Genomic DNA, 21,114 nt, shown 5'->3' on the forward strand with positions numbered 1-21,114 from the left:
CAAGTGCCCCGAACAAGCGCCTTCACTCTTCCATCCATTGTTGTCCTGTTGCACAGCACCAGCACATAACACCTCAAGTGTAAATAAGGAAAGAAGAGGAATGTAACCTTGACTTCTGTCGTCCCCCTTTCTTTCTTTGGCTCCCATTCTCCACCCTGGACAGGAAGGAGGGAGGTGACAACGAGGGAGGAAGTTGATTGAGAGGCTCTATTATGCATCAACTTAAAGGAAGCTCCCGTGATGGATGACACAGACACCAGTCACCTTCAGAGCCCGGACGCCACGCTCCCAGTATCCTCTCTGGCAAATGACCTGAAAATCCCGCTGACATATTCAAAAAAAAAAAAGGGCTAACCGGAGCTGGGTAGCCTTGTGCCGTGTGCATAAGAGGGCCAATTTAAAAGAAAGTGGTGTGAGGAGTACAGAGATGTATGGGCATATATTGAAAATCCATTTCTGTTTTTCCAACGCCAGGGACAGGATTTCATTAAGCTGTACAGGAGTTGTGAGGAGTAAGGTAAGGGACACATGTTTGACTTTAGGGCCTAATTGTTCCCCTCAGTCAGGAGATGACAATTAATTGAGGGGCGTCACAAAGACCTTGACTGCAAATTGGATTAAATAAATGTTACTACAGCCATCTAAAAACGACTTTAGTGTAACAAGAAGTCTCTCCGGCGCATATAGACAGAGGTTACTTCATTTATGCCAATTTGTCAGTAAATTAGGTATTTTAAAATGATTAATTTAAAAACTTCCATTAAAGAATATTAGCAATAATTGAGGATTGTTATTCAGAAACAGTATCGTCCTTCATTTAGCTGCTAACTGTTTCTTTGTTTTAGCATGATATTTAATGGAACTAAGGCCGCAACTAATGATGATTTTCATTATCGATTAATCAGCAGATTATTATTGTTTGGTCTATAAAATGTTGGAAAATCTCAATATTTCACAGTCAAAATGTTTAAAAATACACACACACACACACACTCTCTCTCACACTCACTCACTCATACACACACACACACACACACACACACACGCTAAAACAATCTAATAAGAATAGAAATGCTGCAACAGCTGCATTAAAACACAAATATTTCCCAAACTATCCACTTGCTGCGGAGGCCGCCGCAGTGACTGGCTGTTTCTGTGTGAGCATTTATTCCTATTTAAGAGGCAATCTCCGCAGTTTGAGTGGCAGCAGGAGGTTTGGAGGGCAGGGGCTGCTATATTCGTGGCGCTTGGGGTCCTTCTGCTGATTCATAATTAGAGGTGAACCCAGAGCGCCCACTACGGGGAGGTCAGAGGGGTGAGGAGGGAGGAGGGGGACGGAGGGGGGGCAAGCTGGCGCCCGCCTGATGGACACCAAATGAACAAATTATGATGGCCCCCTCTGGGCGTGATGGGGTCAAACGCCGTGCGCCCCGCCGCTGACAGTTCAATTTCCCCCCAACGCAGCCCCATTCGCTGACTGCTAATTATGAATGAAAAGTTATCAGCCTCAGCCACCCCGCCGCACACACGGACACCGGTCGGAAGAGGTTTGGGGTGGGGGGGGGGGAGGTGGGCGGGGATTAAAGAGGCATTTGTGAGAGATCCTAATGTCAAAATGTTATTAGAGAGAACGGTAGCATGCAGAAACTGGGGAGAGGAGGAGGAGACAGAAGAGGAGGTGGGTCAGAGACAGTGACCAGGGTTAATCTAAATGCCTTTGATAACCATGCAGTAATTCTCTAAAAGGGCCCGAGCGCTCAGCTGAGACAGACTCGCTGCCTCTGTGGGCAGATTGCTGAGAAATAGAAATGACACTGGGGCCAGTGTGTGTGTGTGTGTGTGTGTGTGTGTGTGTGTGTGTAAGCGTGTGCATGCGTGGGGAGGGGCGAGTGTGAATAAAGGTGAGGTTATTTACCCTTGTCTATGAATCCCGATGCCCATCATGTATTTATGCATAGAATTGACTCTAAATCAGATGTTGATGTGCAAAAAGTTCCCTGTTCTAATCTGCATTTCTATTCTCTATTACTCCATGGCCTTCACCTGAGGAGGAGGAGAGAGTGACTAACAAGACTGCATAAACACTGGCCTGAGAGCAGCTGTCAATCATACTGACTGACAGGCGTGCAGGACTGACGAGCAGACGCAGAATATAGAGTAAAGCCAAGTACAAGACCAGAGCTCGGAGTCAGTGTCGAGGCGGTTCAGGCAGCTTGTGAAAAGACGTTTGTTTACCTGCAGGCAAAACAAATTGTTTACCATAAAAAGTTAACACAGACTTAGAGAAATCATCACTTTCTCCCTCCAGTATTTACACATCATCTAAAATCCCCATCACAGTGTTTACTGCTTCAGTTTGACTGAAAGTCTTCTTCCGGTCCTAATGTTGAGCTAAGCTAATTGGCAGTAGCTTCAAATTGACCGTACATAAATGAGAGTAGTATTGATCTTCTCATCTAGCCAACGGAAAGAAAGCAAACAAGAATGTTTCACAAAATGCTAAACTATTGCTCTAATATTGTAACTCTACTTCTGCTCTGTAGATAAGGCCCCTTATTGTCTGCAGATCCTTCTTCTGTTGCTCTACATGAGGTTTTTAAAGAGTTACAGACGACATCATGTGTTGTTTACATTGAAAAAGTCCTGAGACAAATGTATTATTTTCACTATATAAAAACAACTAGATACATAAAGCTTTAACTCTAATGTCTATATGTTTAAACGGGCGACTGACCGTTTTTCCTGGCCACGGTCAGGGTCCCTGAACACAACGCGAGCGGAACGTGTCATCACGTGATCACGTCATGTCAAAAAACTTCAATATTAAGCGAGACTGTCGTTGACGTCAGTGAACGCAGCGTGGCGAGAACAAGAGGAAGGTGGATGCAGAATGTCGCACTTTCCAGGAGAAATGGACCAACGATTGTTTCATTGAGGAAGTAAAAGGCCAGTGTGTCTAGTTTGTGCGGACGTACTTGCGGTGATGAAAAATAATCTTGAGCGTCATTACAGCACAAAACATGCCGAACTGCACGAGCTGAAAGGACGAGTGTTTGGATAAAGTTAACGCTCTTCGGCGGAGTTTGGCCCAACAAGCAGCTCTCTGCAGAGCGGAACATACAAACATGGACAGATAGAGAGGTAGACCCCCACACCAAGAACACACTGTTCCACCACTGCTGTGCAGTTATCACTGCCATGTGCAATACTCACTTGGTACTTATATTATTGTTTATTCCATTTAATTATTGTGTCCTGCCTTTTTACTTCATATGTTCTTTTGCTGTGACGAGATAAATGTCCCCGTTGTGGGACTAACAAAGGATTTCTGATAAAACAGAAAGATACATGGATAAAAAGTTGCTTTTTTGCACAGCATAAAGAAAGGTGAAATGAACGGGCTGTGTCTTAAAACTTTTGCACAGGTTATGAATAATAATAATTATGTATTATTATTATTATTATTATAATAACATAAGTGTCCACATCGTCTAGCCCTAATTGGCAGAAAATAAATGGACAACATTTTATCAATGAAAAATGTAAATAATTGATAGTAAAACCGTTCTCTTTTGGTTTTGGACTTCTTGTTGGGATAGAAGCAAAAACTGGGAACTTGTGGTGTTTAAGACATTTGAATCATTAAATGATTAATCAAAAGAATTATCCACAGATTAACCATGCATCATTACTAATCAGTAATCGTTACTTGCAGCCCCCCCCTTCATCATTATGAGTAATCCATTAACAACACATCACTGGAATAAATCTAATTCACTTCAATTACAAAATAAAAGCCCAACACCTGTGTGAATGCTGACCATATTAAAAACACCATGAACGTCAAACAGCAGAGTCCCCACAGACCAGGCTGCGAGACACAAAACAGACACAGCGGCAGCAGAAAGAATGATCTGGACATTTTCCTCCCTGGGGGGGGGGGGGGGGGGAAGACAAGATACAAAATATACAGACGTGCAGAGTCGCTCACATACTGAGGAGAGAAAGGAGCCGTCACACTAGGAAAGGTCAACCATCAGATATATACAACACCGAGACACAAGGGACACAACATCTGACAGAGAGAGATGGAAGGTGACAGAGAGGAGGAGGGAGATAAGAGAGAGAGGGGGGGGGGGGGACGACATATAGATGAGACGCAGAAATAGAGTTCAAGGGTGGGGAAGAGCAAAAGACAGCGAGGGGGAGAAAGACAGACTATAAGAGAGACAGGAAACAGGAAGAGCAGTTGTGCCGTCCTGACTGGCTATAAATATAAGAAGGCAGAAAAGGTCACTAGTTGGCGTCTGGAGCAGAAATGTTGCACAGGGGAGAGAAGCTCATTTCACCATCTCATAGGCTGCTCTGCTGTTCCATCAGTGTCACAGAGGAAGGAACACTCAACACACAATGATGGAGGAAATGTCATTCTGTGTGTTTGATAATGCACACACACACACACACACACACACACACACAAGTATACTGGTCACTAACCTGCATGGCGGAGGGGATGTTGGAGAGAGAAAGACCCTCCAGGTCGGACAGCAGGCTTAAAGAGACAACTAAAGACTTTGGTGCATTTGTGGGAGCAGGAGAAACTAAAGAAAACAGAAAGAGGCATTTTAAGCTTCACAAGCAGCAAACTCCGCAGGTGTCGCCTGTGTGGACCGGTTTAACAAAGCTGCAGGCCTGTATGCTTTCAAGGACTGACGTCATTGTTGCCATTAATACAACGTGTTAACAGCAGTTTATGTTACTGTAAAACTTCATATACGCAAATGTACTGTTGTTATTATTGTTGCTGTCATCAGCAGCTTATTTCTGCTCGACAACCACCTGTTTGTGCTGACGATGCAGAATTTGCAGGCTGTAAAACCAAAACAAAGTTGGGTTTGTCACTAAATTCAGATCACACAGTCATCTGATTCTGTTGATATAAAAACTGCTCATTAGTGCCACAATAACTTATGTAATGTAACGATTTACAGCGTGCAGATAAACTCACAGTCGTCTAGATCCAGTAAGGAGACTTCCATCTTGGACTTCACTTCCACCTGAAAAACAAACACAGTGACGGTGAACAAAACAGAAGAAGGAAAAATGACGACTGACAACAAAAAGCACTATTTAGTGGGAGGAATGTTTCAATTCTGCCGTGTCCTCCATTCATCCCCAAAAACAGATTCTCTGCATGTATTATACAACGCGTCAGGAATCTTCAGTGACCAGTCGTGCACAGCGTCGCGTCGCAACAGATACACGCCACCTCGTGCGACTGAGGCCGGCTCGCCAGGTGTTGACTTGTGGGAATTACAACACACGACTGTAGCTGGCGCCACAACAGGCCCAATACAAACGCTTTTATCACCCTGTCTCCACACCGTCCTAACCAACCGAGGATCCATTCACGTCACATAAAGAACCATAAAGTTCCACTCTGCATTCTGCAGGCTGGGCAGACAGGAAGGAGCGAGGAATGAGAGTGAAAACAAACAATAAAGTTAGAAGCCGTATCTTATCAGATCTTCTCTGATTGACGCTTGGTGGCGGTAATAGAGACGGAAACCTTGTTAGTAAATGGAGGTCTGAAAGAGCGAGAGAGAGCGAGAGCGAGAGAGCGAGAGAGAGCGAGAAATATGCATAATTCATAGACCGTGTCCAAATGACAAACTGTATGAAATGAGAATTTCATAGTGCAGAAAAGGAAAGGGAGGGTGAGAAATAATGTGACGAGAATAACAGGTAAGAGAAAGATGGCGAGCGCTGAAAAAGGGGACAAATTAAAATCATATCCCGCAATATAAATTGTGATTTCAACGCTCTCGCCACATGCGTGTCTGGGGGAGCAACAACTCCCCGGGAGAACCTGATGTTTGTACCGTCAGAGCCAGAAAACGAGCTTCTCCATTAACCCTGTTCACATTAATTTCATATTCTTATGCATTTCTTGGCAAACTCGTTTGTTCTATTTGGAGTCAGAAGCAAGAGTTGTGCAACATTCTGTATTTGTGCGGCTCACTCTCGCCTGCTCCTGCTCTCCTCAGTTAAACCAACTAAAACATGTAGTCACCTTGGGTTTGGACTTCCCGTCTCTCTTCTTCTGCTGCTGTGTTGTGGGGGAGTCTGAGTCAGAGTCGTCCTCGGAGTCCGTCTCCGAGCCGGAGGAGCTCTCAGCCGACGAGCTGCTAGCTTGAGCCACGGGACCATTTCCGTTTTCATCCGAGTCGCTGAAAACACACGAGAACAGTGACAAACTAATAGAACGCACGTGTGAAAATGCAAGTGCTGCACATGTATTGCTTTTACAGCTGCCATGAATATGATTTGAGGCCACCGGGCAAAGCAAACTTATATCTTTCCTGTGTCTGAAAGCCTAAGCGTGGCCCCGGTCAGAACAACAACGTTCAATTTGTTTTTGTTGGTGGAGCTAATTCAATGTTGCGTTCACTCAAAAAGATCTTTCCCATCTTTCTCCTCTCTCTTTCACTTGCTCTGTCCCTCTTCAATTTGTCCCGATAATGATTGTTTACTCCGCCTGCCTGGGATTTTCAGCCGTTAAATTAATGAGGGGAATTGTGACGGTAACTGGCTTTTTAACTTGGGCGATGATGAAAAGCCAGTATTAATTTGGCCTACAGATTTCATTTGCTGCGAACAGGAAAAAGTGATATAAATCACTGTGGGCCTGATTAGGCCCTGCCTGAAATGACTGGGCCATAATGAGGGCATTATGCTGTGTTTGTTGTGGAAGCACTGGGGTGAGCTGCTCTAATTACTGTGTGTGTGTGTGTGTGTGTGTGTGTGTGTGTGTGTGTGTGTGTGTGTGTGTGTGTGTGTGTGTGTGTGTGTGTGTGTGTGTGTGTGTGTGTGTGTGTGCGTGTTTGTGTGTGTTTGAGCACTGGGGTGAGTTGCTCTAATTATACTCTCTAATGGAGAGAACAGGGTCAGCCGGCGGCCTGTCACACAGCAGGATCAGGTACATTCTGTGTGAGTTTGTGTGTTCGTGAGCAAATGAAGTAGAGTGCATAAGAAACTAAATGTGCCCGTGTGTAAAGAGAGTGTACGCGAGCATATTCAGTAGTAATGACTCAAATCTCATTCATTGGCAACACCAGGCTGTTAAATGACCAATCAAAAGTCATTATCCATTAGCCATGTAAATGTGGGTTACGCTACTGGAGGAAAATTCTCCTTGATTAGCTTGTTAATGGAACTCACACTAATGATGTTCTAGCAACTCTGCCAGCCGGATGTGTCCATGTGTGTGTGTGTGTGTGTGTGTGTGTGTGTGTGTGTGAGAGAGAGAGGTGCATATACAGTACAAGAGGTGTGCAGGCTCACAGACTACACCTTTACCTCCTTAAAGGTCACAGATGTGTGTTTGAGCTTATTGATGCAGCAAAGCACTGATCGCGTTTGTTGTTGACTACGACTCTGGTGGCTCTCTCTTTCTCTCTCTCTCTCTCTCTCACACACACACACACACACACACACACACACGTCTAATTAGCTAAGTGAGGAAGAGGAAAGAGAGAAAGAAGCATGAAACATCTGGAGTTTTAACAGTACCTGAAAGCAGCAGTTGGCTTGATCTTCTTCTGTGGTGCCTTCTTGGTCTTTTTCTTCTGTTTTTGTTCAGGTTCAGATTCACTGGAGCTTTTCTCAGATCCACTGGAACTCTTTCCAGAGTCACTGGAGGTTTTCTCCGACTCTTCACTGCTTTCCTCCTCACTCTCACTGCCAGACTCTGTACAGACGTACAGCATGTCAGTGTTTACATTCTGTAATTACCTCTATATATATATATAGTAGTTTTCATCGTTAGTGGCGGAGTACGCCTTTACTGGCCAGTTTTCAAATTGCGTTTACATGCACACAGAGGATTCACATGAAATTAGGCATGCATGTAATGCAGCATTACTGTTTGTAACTGTATCTCATTGATATCACAGTTCACTCGCCTAACATCGTGACAGAGCTGTATGAAGTTACTGCTAAAACTCAACATTACCCTCTGCTGCTTCACATTAAAAGCATAAAGTAGGGCGGCTCTTATTGTGAAGCAGTCGCAGGAAAAGCAATGTTTCTGTCACTTAAGTTACAACTGACAGCGATCGTTCATCAAAAATGTGTCTAAAAAAAAAAAAAACAATAAATTCAAACATTTTAAATATTGAAGGAAGTAATGAAACAAGAAGGAGCAGCCACAATGAGCTGTGACACTTCCAACTCCTCAGCAGGGTAACTTTCTTATTATTAACTTTCTTCTGTATCGGCTGCATTGTAAACTGATGTCACCGGTTGCTCCTCTGTAATATGTCTGGAGCTGCTCAACAAGTGTTTGCCGCTTTGAATTCTGGGACCTGTAGTATTAAACTGCACTTGCATTTACCACGTGTCACTAAATCAATCAGAAAACTTAAGGATTAGAACTTTAATACATTCATACGCGAGGAGAACAGCTGTTAGACCAAAACATGCACCTTCAAACACAAACCTTCACTGCTGCTGCTGCTGCTGCTGCTGCCGCTGCCTTCACTGCTCTCAGATCCTTCCTCTGCTTTCTCCTCTTCATCGTCCGAGTAGAACTTGTTATCAGATTTGGATTTCTTGCTCTTCCCAACTACTGGTGCCCACTCTTGCACCTAAACGGATAAAGTGAAGGGAAGTGAACTACAGCATTCAGAGGCTTATTGCTTTGTAGGTGTTTAATGTAAAGAAAACTAATTCTGCAACTGCAATGACAGACCCAAGTATTCAAACAAAGTAAAGCTTGTCATTGGCAGTGTGTGAAGAGCTGGATATAGTGGAAATTTAAACCTCTCAATCGCTTTAATAAGATACAATGAAATTAGTCAATTAACTAAATTAACAATCAGTCTTTGCTTTTATTTTGTCCAGGACAACAGATTTCCCAAGTTACCAGATATCCTCTCTGTTAAATCAACCTGATATCTAAAGCTAGGGGGGAAAGTTGATTGTGTTGTTTTATTGTTGCTTATTGTTTTATTAGGATCCCCATTAGCTGCTACAAACTAACAATGATAAAGCCGGTGCTCGGAGAAAAAAACAGAATCAATAATATCCCTCACTGAAAAACAAAAAGGTCTTAATTGTTGTATTTTTTGTTCTTAAAACTTATAGCGAGGCACAAAGCGTTCATGTGTTTGGAGGAATGAATGTTCATTTCTCAAGCACAAACTGATACGTATAAAAAAAACCAAGGCTGGAAAATAATAATGTCAAATGTATTAATCCGTTTACCTTATTTTCATCTTTTATTCTGTTTAATAAAAATTAAAAAATCCTTTTATTGTGTTCTTATAACTCGTCTAAAAGGATGAGGCTCGTCAATTACATTTCTCTTTATCCCATATAAAGACATAATCATCAGTCCGTGTGTCAATCACACTGATGCCCACTGTAGTAAATCTTTAAAACGTGGTCACAAATATGTAGTTATATATATTCTTTTAAAGGCTCAGTAATATTTTACACAGCTGTGCACTTTTAGCAAAGTAACTCAAAAGCTGTGCTAGATGTCGGGCACAATGGAATAAGATATTTGAGGGTTAAAAAGGTGCTTTACCCATAAACCGGCTCTGCCTTTCATCCCAAGTGTTTTAATTATGATGCAAATCTCTCTTCTATTGAAGTTATTCTATGTAATGTACATTGTAAGATCACAAACTGTTCACTCAGGAGAAGGTGGAGCCAGTTCTCTAAAGAAAATACATTACTTAAAACGATAACTGTCAAAATGGCGCTTAATCATCTGACTAATCTGCTTAATAACGGATTGTTGCCGCCCGAATGTATAAACCATGACAGTGAAAGTCAGATGCCAAACAAAAGTTGAAAAAACACCGCCCACAATTCTACTGTCAAAACAAGAGGAAACCAAAGCGTTGCCTCATTAATGTTTGTCAGACATAACGAGAAATGCATCGTTCTGCAAGTGAAGAGACGATAAACAAACAGTTGTGTTAGAATCAGAGGAGAATGAAGTAAAACTATGACAAGGGGAGGAGGGAGGTGGATTCCTTACGGGCTCAATGACCTCCACGGTCCTCACAGACTGGTCAGGAGCAACGGCGGGCCAGTCAGAGAGCTCCTGGTATCCAGTAGCTTTAATGTTGAGGCTGTGGGAGAGAGTGCCCAGCTGGAAACGGTCTCGATCTGAGGAAAATGACACACACAAAAAAGCAAAACAAAAGGATGTTTCAGGAGCGGGAGAGAAATAAAGGAGGATTCAAAGTCACCTCAATCTGCCCTTAATGAGGGAGCCAGTGGCTAAGTGTCACTGTATACATAAAGAGGCCTTTAATATAAGCACTCGGCTTCCTCATTACTTTAAATATCAGCTCTATGTGTTTGTGCACACACGCACACAAACACACATTCGCTCTTCTCTCTCTCCCCCCGTGGTCAGCACAGGAAGATAATCAGTGTCTGTTCCTTGGGGAGGTAAGCTCTAAAAAAACTGTGCTTTGCAAACCAAGAAGAGAGAAAAAAGAAAGTTGTGAATATTAAGAATGACAGGGAGTGGTTAACGCTTTCCATAAACATCCAGTAGGTGCAAACTGCCTCTGAATTTTAATGTTTAGGAGGCAGTTTCTGTCCCTATTGTCAAGGAGAGAGAGAGAAGAGAGAGAGAGAAAGAGAGAGAAAGAGAAGAGAGAGAGAGAGAAGAGAGAGAAAGAGAAAGAGAAGAGAGAGAGAGAGAGAGAGAAAGAGAGAGAAAGAGAGAGACAGAGAGAGAGAGAGAGAGAGACAGAGAGACAGAGAGCCAGAGAGAGAGAGAGAGAGACAGAGAGAGAGAGAGAGAGAGAGAGACAGAGAGCCAGAGGGAGAGAGAAGAGAGACAGAGAGAAGAAAGAGAAAGAGAAGAAAGAGAAAGACAGAGAGAGAGAGAGAACAGAGAAGATACAGAGAGAGAGAGAGAGAGAGAAGGAGAGAGAGAGAGAGAGAGCCGAGGAGAGAGAGAGAGAGAAGAGAGAGAGAGAGAGAGAGAGAGAGAGAGAGAGAGAGAGAGAGAGCCAAGAGATAGAGAGAGAGAGAGCCAGAGAGAGAGAGAGAGAAGCCAGAGATAGAGAGAGAGAGAGAGAGAGAGAGAGAGACCAGAGAGAGAGAGAGAGAGAGAGCCAGAGAGAGAGAGAAGAGAGAGAGAGCGAGGGAGAGAGAGAGAGACAGAGAGAGGAGAGAGAGCGAGAGGGAGAGAGATAGAGAAGATAGAGATAGAGCAGAACAGAGAAGATTAGAAGAGCCAGAGAGACACAGACAGAGAGTATAGACCTACATATATTATATAGAGACTATCCTATATATATATTCTATATATATAGATCTAGATATAGTATAGCATTATATTAGATCTCTTATACTATACCATCTATCTATTCTAATATATATAGACAGCTAAATGAGTGAGAGATTTCTTTCCCTGCGAGTGTCTGTAAAAGGTTAGCATTAGCTCAATAATTTACCCATCTCATTAGTCCAAGGTAAAGGGGTCTGACCTAACTGCCCTTCAGAGAGACAGACGCACCAGAATAATAAAACCACTGCCTGAATGAACTTTGCATACGACTGGAAATAGAGTCACTGGAAGTGAAATAGAGGTCCAGTTAATATGGATTCAGTGATTGGCTTTAGATGAATTACCAGACGTGAGAGGAATGGTATTTTATCTTTAATATTCAACCTATTTGGAGGATTTAATACATTCTAAAAAATAAGGATAAGAGGTTGAACGTACCTTTGAAGGACGACTGAAGCACCGGGGCCGGTTTGGGGGCCAGTAGGATGCGTCGAGCGTACTTGTTGAGGGCGCCGCTCTTCCCGTTGGGCACTATCAGCTGTCTTATGAAGCGTGTTCGGTCTCTGATATCGTAGCTCTGGTCGTATTTGCCGAGGTTCAGGATGTACTGGGTGAGCAGCTTCGTCTGGGGGGGGGGGGGGTCAGAGATGGCGTGTGAACAATGTGAAGAGATTGGAGGAGACATGTAAGACGGTAGACAAGGATAAAAAAAAAAAAAAGGCAAAACATTTGTGAGAAAAGTTTTATGAAACGGATTCAGCAGAGCAGAGAAAACACACTTTAACAAAGGAATAGATGGACGTTTCATGTCTGTCGGGCAAGTACAGGAAGTCAACGCTTCAGGTCACCATATGCCAAGAAGCACAGCAGCTGCAGTCCCCTTAAAACCACAACGTGTCATTTCTACATTACTGCTTTTGTTTGAATTAAATAAGCTAGCTTTGAGGTGTTGGTCAGTGTATGTTTGAACTTTGGATTCAATCTGTTTCTAGTCTTTAGACAACTGTCTCCTACCTCCAGCTCTGTACTTCGGGAACATGCAGGAGAGGTAACGATCTTCTCATCTAAATTGACTGAAGTGAGTTTAGCATATTTCCCATTCTTCTATTCCGTCCCATTACCAAAAAATGGATAAAACTACAATATAGCCTTACACTTTATGTGCAACCACTTTGAAAAGGATTGCCATTACCCCCTTCTTTCTGCTCATTCCCATATTTTGGTTCTTATTTCACCCTGGATGAATAAAGAACCCTTCCTCTGGCCCAAAACAGCAAGAGCACTTGACATACATTATTTAGGCAGGCATAAAAACAGGAATTACTGCTGCCGTGAAGGCAACATTATAACGCAAATCCTTTTCTGAAGGGTCTTTGTCTCTCCCTCTCTCTCCTTCTCTATTCGCCCCGACACATTACGAGGAGCAAGAGGTGTAATGATGTGCTCGTTTGAGGAGGCAGCGTCTGGGCTCATAAACCCAGCGCAGAGGCCAAAATCACCCCCATCTCCCTGAATGGGCCTGTAGACACCAAGCTGTGCAAGGAGATGCTCCATTACGTTAAAGCTGTCTCATTCACAGCTGTATATTTAAACTGAGCATTTAGCTGCGAGTTGCAGAAGTGTTCAATTACCGCAAGACAATGCTGCGTCTTGTGAAATAAAAAAAACATAATAGACGATTCATGGGGCCAGGAATCTGATTTATCTCTCTCTACAATCATGCAACATTCAGACATGAGCCTCATTGGTCCAAGTTCGCGTGGGAACACACTTGATCTTTAATGTTGTACCTGCTTGGAGTTGGTCAGGTAGAGTTTGGCTGCGAGGTTGACCGTCTGCAGCTTGACGATGTCCTCCTCTGCTGTAAAAGTCTTTGCCATTTTACGAAGTACGTCGGGTGCAATCTTTGGCACCCTCTCACAGTACTCTCCCATCAGCCACAGGATGCTGGCTCGGGCCATGGACACCTGGGATGTCGGGTGACGAAGAGAAAGAGAAAGAGCAGCAGTTGCACTTGTCATTTTATTGCCACGTATTAATTTCTTCCCGTCTAAACGTCGATGTTGAACAAACGACACGTACAGTGATGTTGTCGAAGATCTTGGCCATGTGTTTGATGATCTCACTGTGCTGGGTGGGCTGAGTCTGAAGCAGCTTCTTGATCACCACCACGCTCTCGGCCACCACGGTCTCTGCGAGGAGAACGCGGTAAGTTCACGCAAAAAGCAGCACGGCAGGTTAATATACCAAAAGGAAGGAAATGCCAAATGCATTTTACCGTCTCTGTTGGAGAGCAGCAGCACCAGACCGTTGAGACAAGTGTCCGTCACCTCGGAGATGTTGGTGGCACACCTGCCGATGGCCTGGATGGTGGCCGCCGCAAACTCCTTGTCCTGGCTCTTCACGTAGGTCTGAAGAGAGACGAGGACAATGAGGAGAAACGGTCACCAGGAAGTGCCTTTTAACCCCAAGTCTCAAAAACAAAGAAACCAAACACGAACCTGGAACTCCCTCAGAATAGTGGAGATGTTGGCTTCATTGGCCAGGTTGGTCAGGATCTCCAACTACACCAATCATAAGGGGAGAGGTATGGTAGATTTTCACAGGTTAGGGTTATTAGCGTGGGACATTATTTCCTCATTTGAGCCCATATTATGGAATAGGATGCACACAATGTACAAGATAAACTGGTAGTTACCTTCAGAGTTTTGATGTGTGTCGGGTCTGTAGATCTCACATAGAAACTCTTCATGAAGGGCTCAAACATCCCCTGTGTGGTGATAATTCCTACTATTAGGCCGCCTGCGTCAATCAAATCAACAAAGCATCATCTTTCTGCAGACTTACCTTCCTCTGAATGGACATGGTGGCTATGTTCTGAAGCACAATGTACTGCACCTCTCTGTGTGTGAGAGGGGAAAGACAATATTCAGACATCAACAACATGGACGCAGATACACAGTGAACTCTGTGTCGAAGGAGGTTGGTAAGTCTTTCATCACAGCTGACTCGGGAGAAGGGAGCATTTTTCACTTTGCATTACCTGTAGCTTCTTAGGAGTCGAACCAGTGACTTGGTGACGATGTTGACTTCGTGCTTAGGGGCCAAATGCCAATAGAGCTGAGCGACAGACATCACCACCTGAAACATACAGACGTGTCATTAAATGTGCATTTTAATCCCTCTTAGTTTTCTTTGATTTTATCATTTCTCTCCGAAAGGCACTTTGTAACTTTTAAGTTTGCTATTATTCTTATTATGATACCATCAGTATATTACCACTTGTCTCACGAGGCTAAAATAAAATTCCTTCACGTACATTTCTCATGACACGACTCTATAAAAGGTGATTTTTCAGCTGAGCTTTAAATAGCAGGCGGACGTGTGTCCATCGTTGCAGGCAAAATGAAAGGGGTTCAGGCATCTATGAAGATGGAGGATGTCACTGTGTTGTCGCGTGTAAAGACACAGCATGTCACATTTTAATCAACACTTTCATTTGGGAGCATTTTTCCTCCCGCTGCTTCACAGCGACAGAGACCTTGAGACTCCTGGGTGATGGAGATCTGCACCATGGCAGGTACAGTATGTGTGCGTGTGTGTGCGTGTGTGTGCGTGTATGTGCGTGCGTGTGTGTGTGTTCTCGTTTCTTTGTGTTTTGTGTGCAGGTGTACATGTTGCATTTGTGTAAGAAAAGGTATCTTGACATGCCTTACTACTGGGAAGTGAATTTGAAAGTGCGTCCATACAGAGCTACAGCTGCACTAGTGTAGCTTTTATCTCTAAGACAGCCGTGAGATACGAGCCGAGGCCGCACTCTGAAACCTTGATTATTGTTTATATCACCTCGACAGCACACTTACACACTCGCCTCCTGATGGCTTGAATACGGCTGTATGTGTCTGTGTTTAAGTGTCCGGCTAACTCACAGCAGTGTTCCTGCTCTGCAGCAGAGGTTTGGTGTTCCTCAGCAGCAGTCTGTGATCGGGATCCATGATGTAAGGCTTGTCCTCCGTCTGGTCTTTCTTCTCCTCGGACTCAGAGTCATAGAACGCCTTATCGTTCTCATCGAACATGGCGCCCTGGAAACACACACAGCTCAATGAGTCACAATAAAGCACAAAGTTCTTCACTGGATTATTGTGAACTAAAATGAGCAAATTGAGTAGCAAGTTGTTCAAAATGTTACTGTATAGTTCACTTCACTTTCTTAACTTTACACATTTCCCTAAAAACACCTCCCTCACCTCCTTCCAGGGACTGGTAAACTGCGTCCGGGCGTAGCGCGTCAGCATGGAGATGATGACCACCTGGCCCCACTCCTCCACATCCACCAACAGGTTACACAGCTTTCTGTAGTTCTTATGGATCAGGTCAATGCGATCTGGACACACCTCCTCAAAAGACATCACCACACTGCCGGCCACCAGCTGCACAAAAGAAGGAAGGGAAGTAGAAGATCAGTGAGAAACTCAGGAGGGAAATACTGTTTTGTATTTATTCTTCCTCAGCGTTAACGTCGGCGTCAATTGCAAGTCGAGAGGATATGTCGCAGACAAATTGAACAAATACTTTATCTCTTAAGAAAAGCCGTAATATAAAGACTCTGGAGAAATAAAAGACTGGTTAACAGATATTACCCAAGTGAAGAAAAAAACAGTACCACATTGATTACAATACACACAGCTCAGCCTCTAAGCAGTTGGTTGATAATTAGAAGGAAAGGGTTTGCACTTAACTCACTTATTTGACACAACCCTGTGAAAGGGATCCATCAATGAGAGTGTTTTCCCATAAATTATTATTTTTTTCCTCAGGTACAAAACTCATTTTATGTTCAATTCACATAGAAATGAGGAGACGGAGGAAGCAGCAGCTGAGAGAGCAAATAATCAACTATGTTTTAACCTATTTGGCGGTTGCCTGCCCCCCCCCCCCCATTACCATCCAACTGCCTGCTGGCTTGCTGACTGACTGTGAGACTGAGTGAGTGACACGGCGGTGTATTAATATGCAAACAGCATTATCATGGGCAGGCGAGGGTGGAGAAGAAGAGAAAGGGAGCAGAATCTGGTCTTCCCAATTAAAGCCTTCTGGCCACCGGTGGCCCTGTGGGAACCCTGTGCATTTACCCATCAGCATTGTCATGAGCCTGCATTGATTGTGTGTGTGTGTGTGTGTGTGTGTGTGTGTGTGTGTGTGTGTGTGTGTGTGTGTGTGCACGGCTGCCGTCTGTAGATTCTCCGAGAAAGCTGGACCTTAAATTCGAGTGATGATTAGCTTTTCTGACATCCACACACACACACACACACACTAATACTGATAAATGGATCACTGGGAATCAGACAACTACTTTTTATGGTCTCACACTGATGTATGAAGTTAGATTCATCGAGTGACCCACAGAAATTCTAGTTACATTCAAACAATGACACTTTCGGGAGGAACCAGCCGGGGGTAATAACATGATCAAGCTTTATGAATACAAACGGTCTGGCATTCAAATGCATCTTATCCGACGCGATAGAGTTTTAAGCAGGTGTTGATTCAAGTGTAGGATCATTTCGGAGGCTGCAGCTTGTGGCGCTCTTGAATTACGCTGCGTTATACTGAGAGGTGTTTCTAATATTACGTTTGTATCAACGAGGCAAAGCTAACAGAAATACCTCCCGTGTAACACAATACAGTTCAACAGCAGCACAAGCTACATCCTCCGAAACGATCATAAAGTTTAATAAGAGCATTATAACCTCCATGAAGGATTCATTGTTGTATTAGACGACATTAGTTTGAGGAAGCTCCACCTAATAAACTGGCAACGGAGTGTTTATCTCGTGACAGCCGAGATATCTATTAAGAATATAAAACAAGTATTTATATTTGTATGTATGACCTGAATTTGAGATTTGCAATTATATGCACTGGCATGTCTCTCACAGTATTCTGAAGCTGCATCTAAATGAGTCTTAAATGTTTTTATAATCAATTGTTTATCGTTTGAGTCATTTTTCATGCAAAAACGGCAGAAAATTATGTTTTCAGCCTCTTAAATATGGAGATTTAATGCTTTTCTCTCTGTTGTAGATATTAAACTGAATATCTTTATGTTTTTGACTGACAAAACAAGACATTTAAAGACATCGCCTTAGCCTTCGAGAACATGGGAGGGACATTTTATAGACCAAACGATTAATCGTCTAATCTAAAAAATAAAGAAATCGGCAGATCGATAATGAAAACAACCGTTAGTTGCAGCTCTAATAGCAAGAAGCTACAAATCATGGCTTGTACATATCTATGTTAATATCTCTGCCAACGTCTTCTACTATAGATACAAGAACTCAAAGCGGTGAATTAGAATGCATACAGTACATTCGGCGTGTATTTGTACTCCCCTCGTCTTCTCCCAAGGCCTCTCCTGTCTCTCAGGCTATTACAGGCAGCACCGTTTCTGAGCATGTGGATCCTGTTGCAAGGCTTTGTGCATTCTCTACCAACTTCCCCCATTAGACACAGCTCCAAGGTAAACTACATGCACCATCAACAAAACTGACACCCCAATCTATGGAGTTCATACGCCGCCTCCCCCTCCTCGACCGTATTATCTAGCCTGCGTGACAAGCCGGTAATGGAAAAATCACACTAAGCAAATGGTTCTTCTAATAACAATAAATTTCCTATAAAATTATGAAGGGCCCAAACCGTTTCCTTGCATCTATTTTGCTATGAATTCTAATTAGGGTGCCAGAGAGGCAGAGAGTGCTGGGTCATCACGCCAGAGACAACGTGCGCCTTTTTGATTGATGGCCCGGTGTGGGGTCGGCCTATCCTCCCTTCGCTCGCTCCTCTCCTGCTCTCTTCCTCCTCCCTCTTTTTTCTCTTAAATTAATGGGCATCTCACCTAGCCCCTGATCATAATACCACCCCGGCCCCTCCTTTCTGTTCTCATTTCAATTTTGCAGAGGGTGCAGGGGGCCGGGGCGGTGGGAGGGATCGATCATTTATCTTGTAATGGCTGGATAATAGATCCATCACGGTAAAACAGCTGCACAAACTCCTATGTTGTCTCTGTCATCAGGCCTTCCCATTTTCTCTTTAAACCATCCTGCCTGTAAGCAGGCTCCCATGTGTCACAGCCATTTAACCAAACAGGCACATCTGTAAAGGTAAATGTCAGGAGGCCCGGACAGTGACACAGACTGGAACAATAACCAAATGTTTCCGTTTTCTACAGGCAGCACACTGACATCAGCTAAATTAATTCACTTATTTGCAGTTAAATTGATTCGTTAGCATCAGATATTGTAACACAAACCTAAAGATGTCGGGAAAAACTGTCTGTCTTAAGCCTGGAAAAGGAGCTTTTTTTTTTTTTTAAACAGCATTTCTTTTCATAGCAGAACAAGCAGGTGTAATTAATAACATTAGGACGAGGACGGTTGATGGAACTGAGCAATCGTTAACACAATTAGTTTCACATGTGCTTTTCCTGCAGTGCAAAGTCAGTCAGTTTTGGTGCAGAATAACAAACAAATAAAAAGCAAAAGTCAAGAAACATAAATATCCAATAGAAAAACAAGCTGTGCAGTTCTGTGAAGGAATGTGCAAAGGGTCACAGTATGAAGTATAATGCCACCAACAGCATCTTTTTATCCCTGCCTGGTCAATGTGCACGTCTCATGACAGAACTCCTCATGACCGGTGCACTGAGCAGACGTGTGTAGAATCAGTTCTCCTTTACGCGAGGCTCCACGTTGAGCCTGTGACAACACTGATTCCTTACATAGTTTTACTCCCAGCTTATAGAAATGGAAATAAAACGTCCCTCGTCGTTAGACTTCTGCTGCACGGTATCATCCTAGCATCATAGAAATGCATCGCTAGACGGCTATTACGTATCCACTATGTTTGGGTTTTTCGCCATTCATCACCGACTGATCTGTGTGATGATAGTGCCCTCTCTCTCTGTCCCCAGCCTCACAATGTGGGCTCCAACGGTGGAGAAGTCATCTGTCTTCGTTAGCGTCCGGGGCTAAATATGCTATGCATCTGGTACTGGGCTCTCCATCCCCCCCCTTGGCCTACGCCGCCTTGTTTTGTTTGTATAATGATAGGTATACGCTATGAATACATAATCACAACAAACTGTGCATGACTCGCACGTACAGACACAAAAACACACTCTGCATTCTGTAGCCAACGTCTACATATTTGAAATGGCATTTAAAACACCGTTAGTATTCACTGTGACCTCCTCAAATTAATGTGCTGCCGACGGACTTCTAATGGGCCGCTTGTGTTGCGTCTGTGACCGGCCTGGACACGGAATTTGAGAGTCCAACTCATTTACGGTCCATTTTGGGGGAAAAAGAGAAGAAGTTGGCCTTTGAGAACATTAAGCTGACACGAGCATCAGTGCGAAGATTCCTTCCAAATGGACACTTAACAAGGAGCATCTGAAGATGTGTGGGTTTAAGTGAGTGTTAACAAACCATGGCATTGCCGAATGAGCTGTGGGATGGAGAGCTAAGAGGGGGTATCGCTTGACTGGGGCGCCCTCCAGTGGTCTGTGTTCTCCAACATGGGACGAGCACTGTGCGGTACTTACTGTGCTTTTGTCTTTTAGCAGTTTCTCGATCACTTCAATCAGCTGCTCTTTCTGCTCTGGATCCAGGCTGAAGACAACAGAGAGAGAGCGGGAGAGAAATTGTCAACTAAGGAATGGCAATTATTCACAGAACATGAAAACTTGATGGACTTACAAATTAAATTATGTCCCCTCTGTGTGCTCAGAATACGGAGGTGCCTGTGTGTCACATCAACTGTCAGCGAGCACGTTGTATTTTCTGAACGAGACTGTGACTGACCAGTCGTATTCACTGCCCCCTAAATAACAGACACTCAAGAAGAATCAAGATTTCGGACATCATCGTGTCGTGTGCGTGTCATGGATCCGCAGCCAGCCTGTCCTGGATGATCCATTCATCGTTTTAGTCCTTTTTCAATTAAAATGTCAAAACATTTTGTAGTTAAAGCTTTTTAAATGTGATGATTTGCTGCTATTCATTTGTTATATCTGATTGTAAAATGCATATTTTGGGGTTTTGGATTGATGATAGCAGGCAGGTGACACCTTTCACCATTTTATACATATTATCGAGCATATTGTACACAGTCAAATAAAATGGTGCAAAATAAATAAAGTACACTTTATAGTAAACAGGTGAGAGTTCAGCCCTGGCTCGGTAAAGAACGATCACCTGATATGAAGCATTACATCAAAGACGCAACTTCAAGTTCAGTTTTACTATTTTGCTCATATTTTAAGACCTCGTTCATTCTTTGATTCCTGCCGGTCTCAGAACGACTCGGCTGATAAGAGCAAGATAACTGCGCGGCAAAACCCCTTATACCAACATTTACATTCACCGTACTAACTGCTCAGGAATGAGCTGGAGAGCCAGTCAAGCTATCGAGTGCAGCTACTGGCTTTACCCAGCGACACCTGCAGCTCACGTTACAGCCCTTATATAAAACATCAGGTGCACAGAACTGTACCTGTAGAGCTTCTGGATAGCATGGGCCGATGTCTTCCTCACATACGGGGACAGGTCAGCGGCTGCCTCCTTGATGGCCAGCAGCATGATGGGGACAATTATGGAGACCCGGATACTGGACAAAACCCTCAGCGCGCTGCCCCGGATGAACTGGTTCGGGTCCTGTCATAGAGATACACAGGGGGGGGGGGATTTGTATCAGTTATTTACTAATAATGATTACTTTATCTGAAA

The 21,114-nt window shown here is 43.6% G+C and overlaps 1 protein-coding gene across 2 annotated transcripts in view; it reads right to left on the reverse strand.

Moving 5' to 3' along the window:
- The window catches only part of ap3b1a (adaptor related protein complex 3 subunit beta 1a), a 46,800-nt gene that overhangs the window by 14,710 nt on the left and 10,976 nt on the right, over positions 1 to 21,114 (reverse strand). For both annotated transcript variants that reach the window (XM_029444460.1, XM_029444459.1), the window contains exons 5-22: positions 20,882 to 21,042; positions 19,932 to 19,998; positions 15,571 to 15,753; positions 15,253 to 15,405; positions 14,367 to 14,464; positions 14,171 to 14,225; positions 14,022 to 14,093; positions 13,825 to 13,887; positions 13,602 to 13,734; positions 13,406 to 13,515; positions 13,114 to 13,290; positions 11,762 to 11,948; positions 10,052 to 10,182; positions 8,501 to 8,648; positions 7,573 to 7,750; positions 6,074 to 6,230; positions 5,009 to 5,057; positions 4,498 to 4,601 (exon numbers count right to left, since the gene is read on the reverse strand). In XM_029444460.1, the coding sequence (XP_029300320.1) occupies positions 4,498 to 4,601; positions 5,009 to 5,057; positions 6,074 to 6,230; positions 7,573 to 7,750; positions 8,501 to 8,648; positions 10,052 to 10,182; positions 11,762 to 11,948; positions 13,114 to 13,290; positions 13,406 to 13,515; positions 13,602 to 13,734; positions 13,825 to 13,887; positions 14,022 to 14,093; positions 14,171 to 14,225; positions 14,367 to 14,464; positions 15,253 to 15,405; positions 15,571 to 15,753; positions 19,932 to 19,998; positions 20,882 to 21,042 (2,226 nt within the window). The remainder of the gene's footprint in view (positions 1 to 4,497; positions 4,602 to 5,008; positions 5,058 to 6,073; positions 6,231 to 7,572; positions 7,751 to 8,500; positions 8,649 to 10,051; positions 10,183 to 11,761; positions 11,949 to 13,113; positions 13,291 to 13,405; positions 13,516 to 13,601; positions 13,735 to 13,824; positions 13,888 to 14,021; positions 14,094 to 14,170; positions 14,226 to 14,366; positions 14,465 to 15,252; positions 15,406 to 15,570; positions 15,754 to 19,931; positions 19,999 to 20,881; positions 21,043 to 21,114) is intronic.

The sequence above is a fragment of the Cottoperca gobio genome, chromosome 12 (assembly GCF_900634415.1).
Source record: "Cottoperca gobio chromosome 12, fCotGob3.1, whole genome shotgun sequence".
Taxonomy (NCBI): domain Eukaryota; kingdom Metazoa; phylum Chordata; class Actinopteri; order Perciformes; family Bovichtidae; genus Cottoperca; species Cottoperca gobio.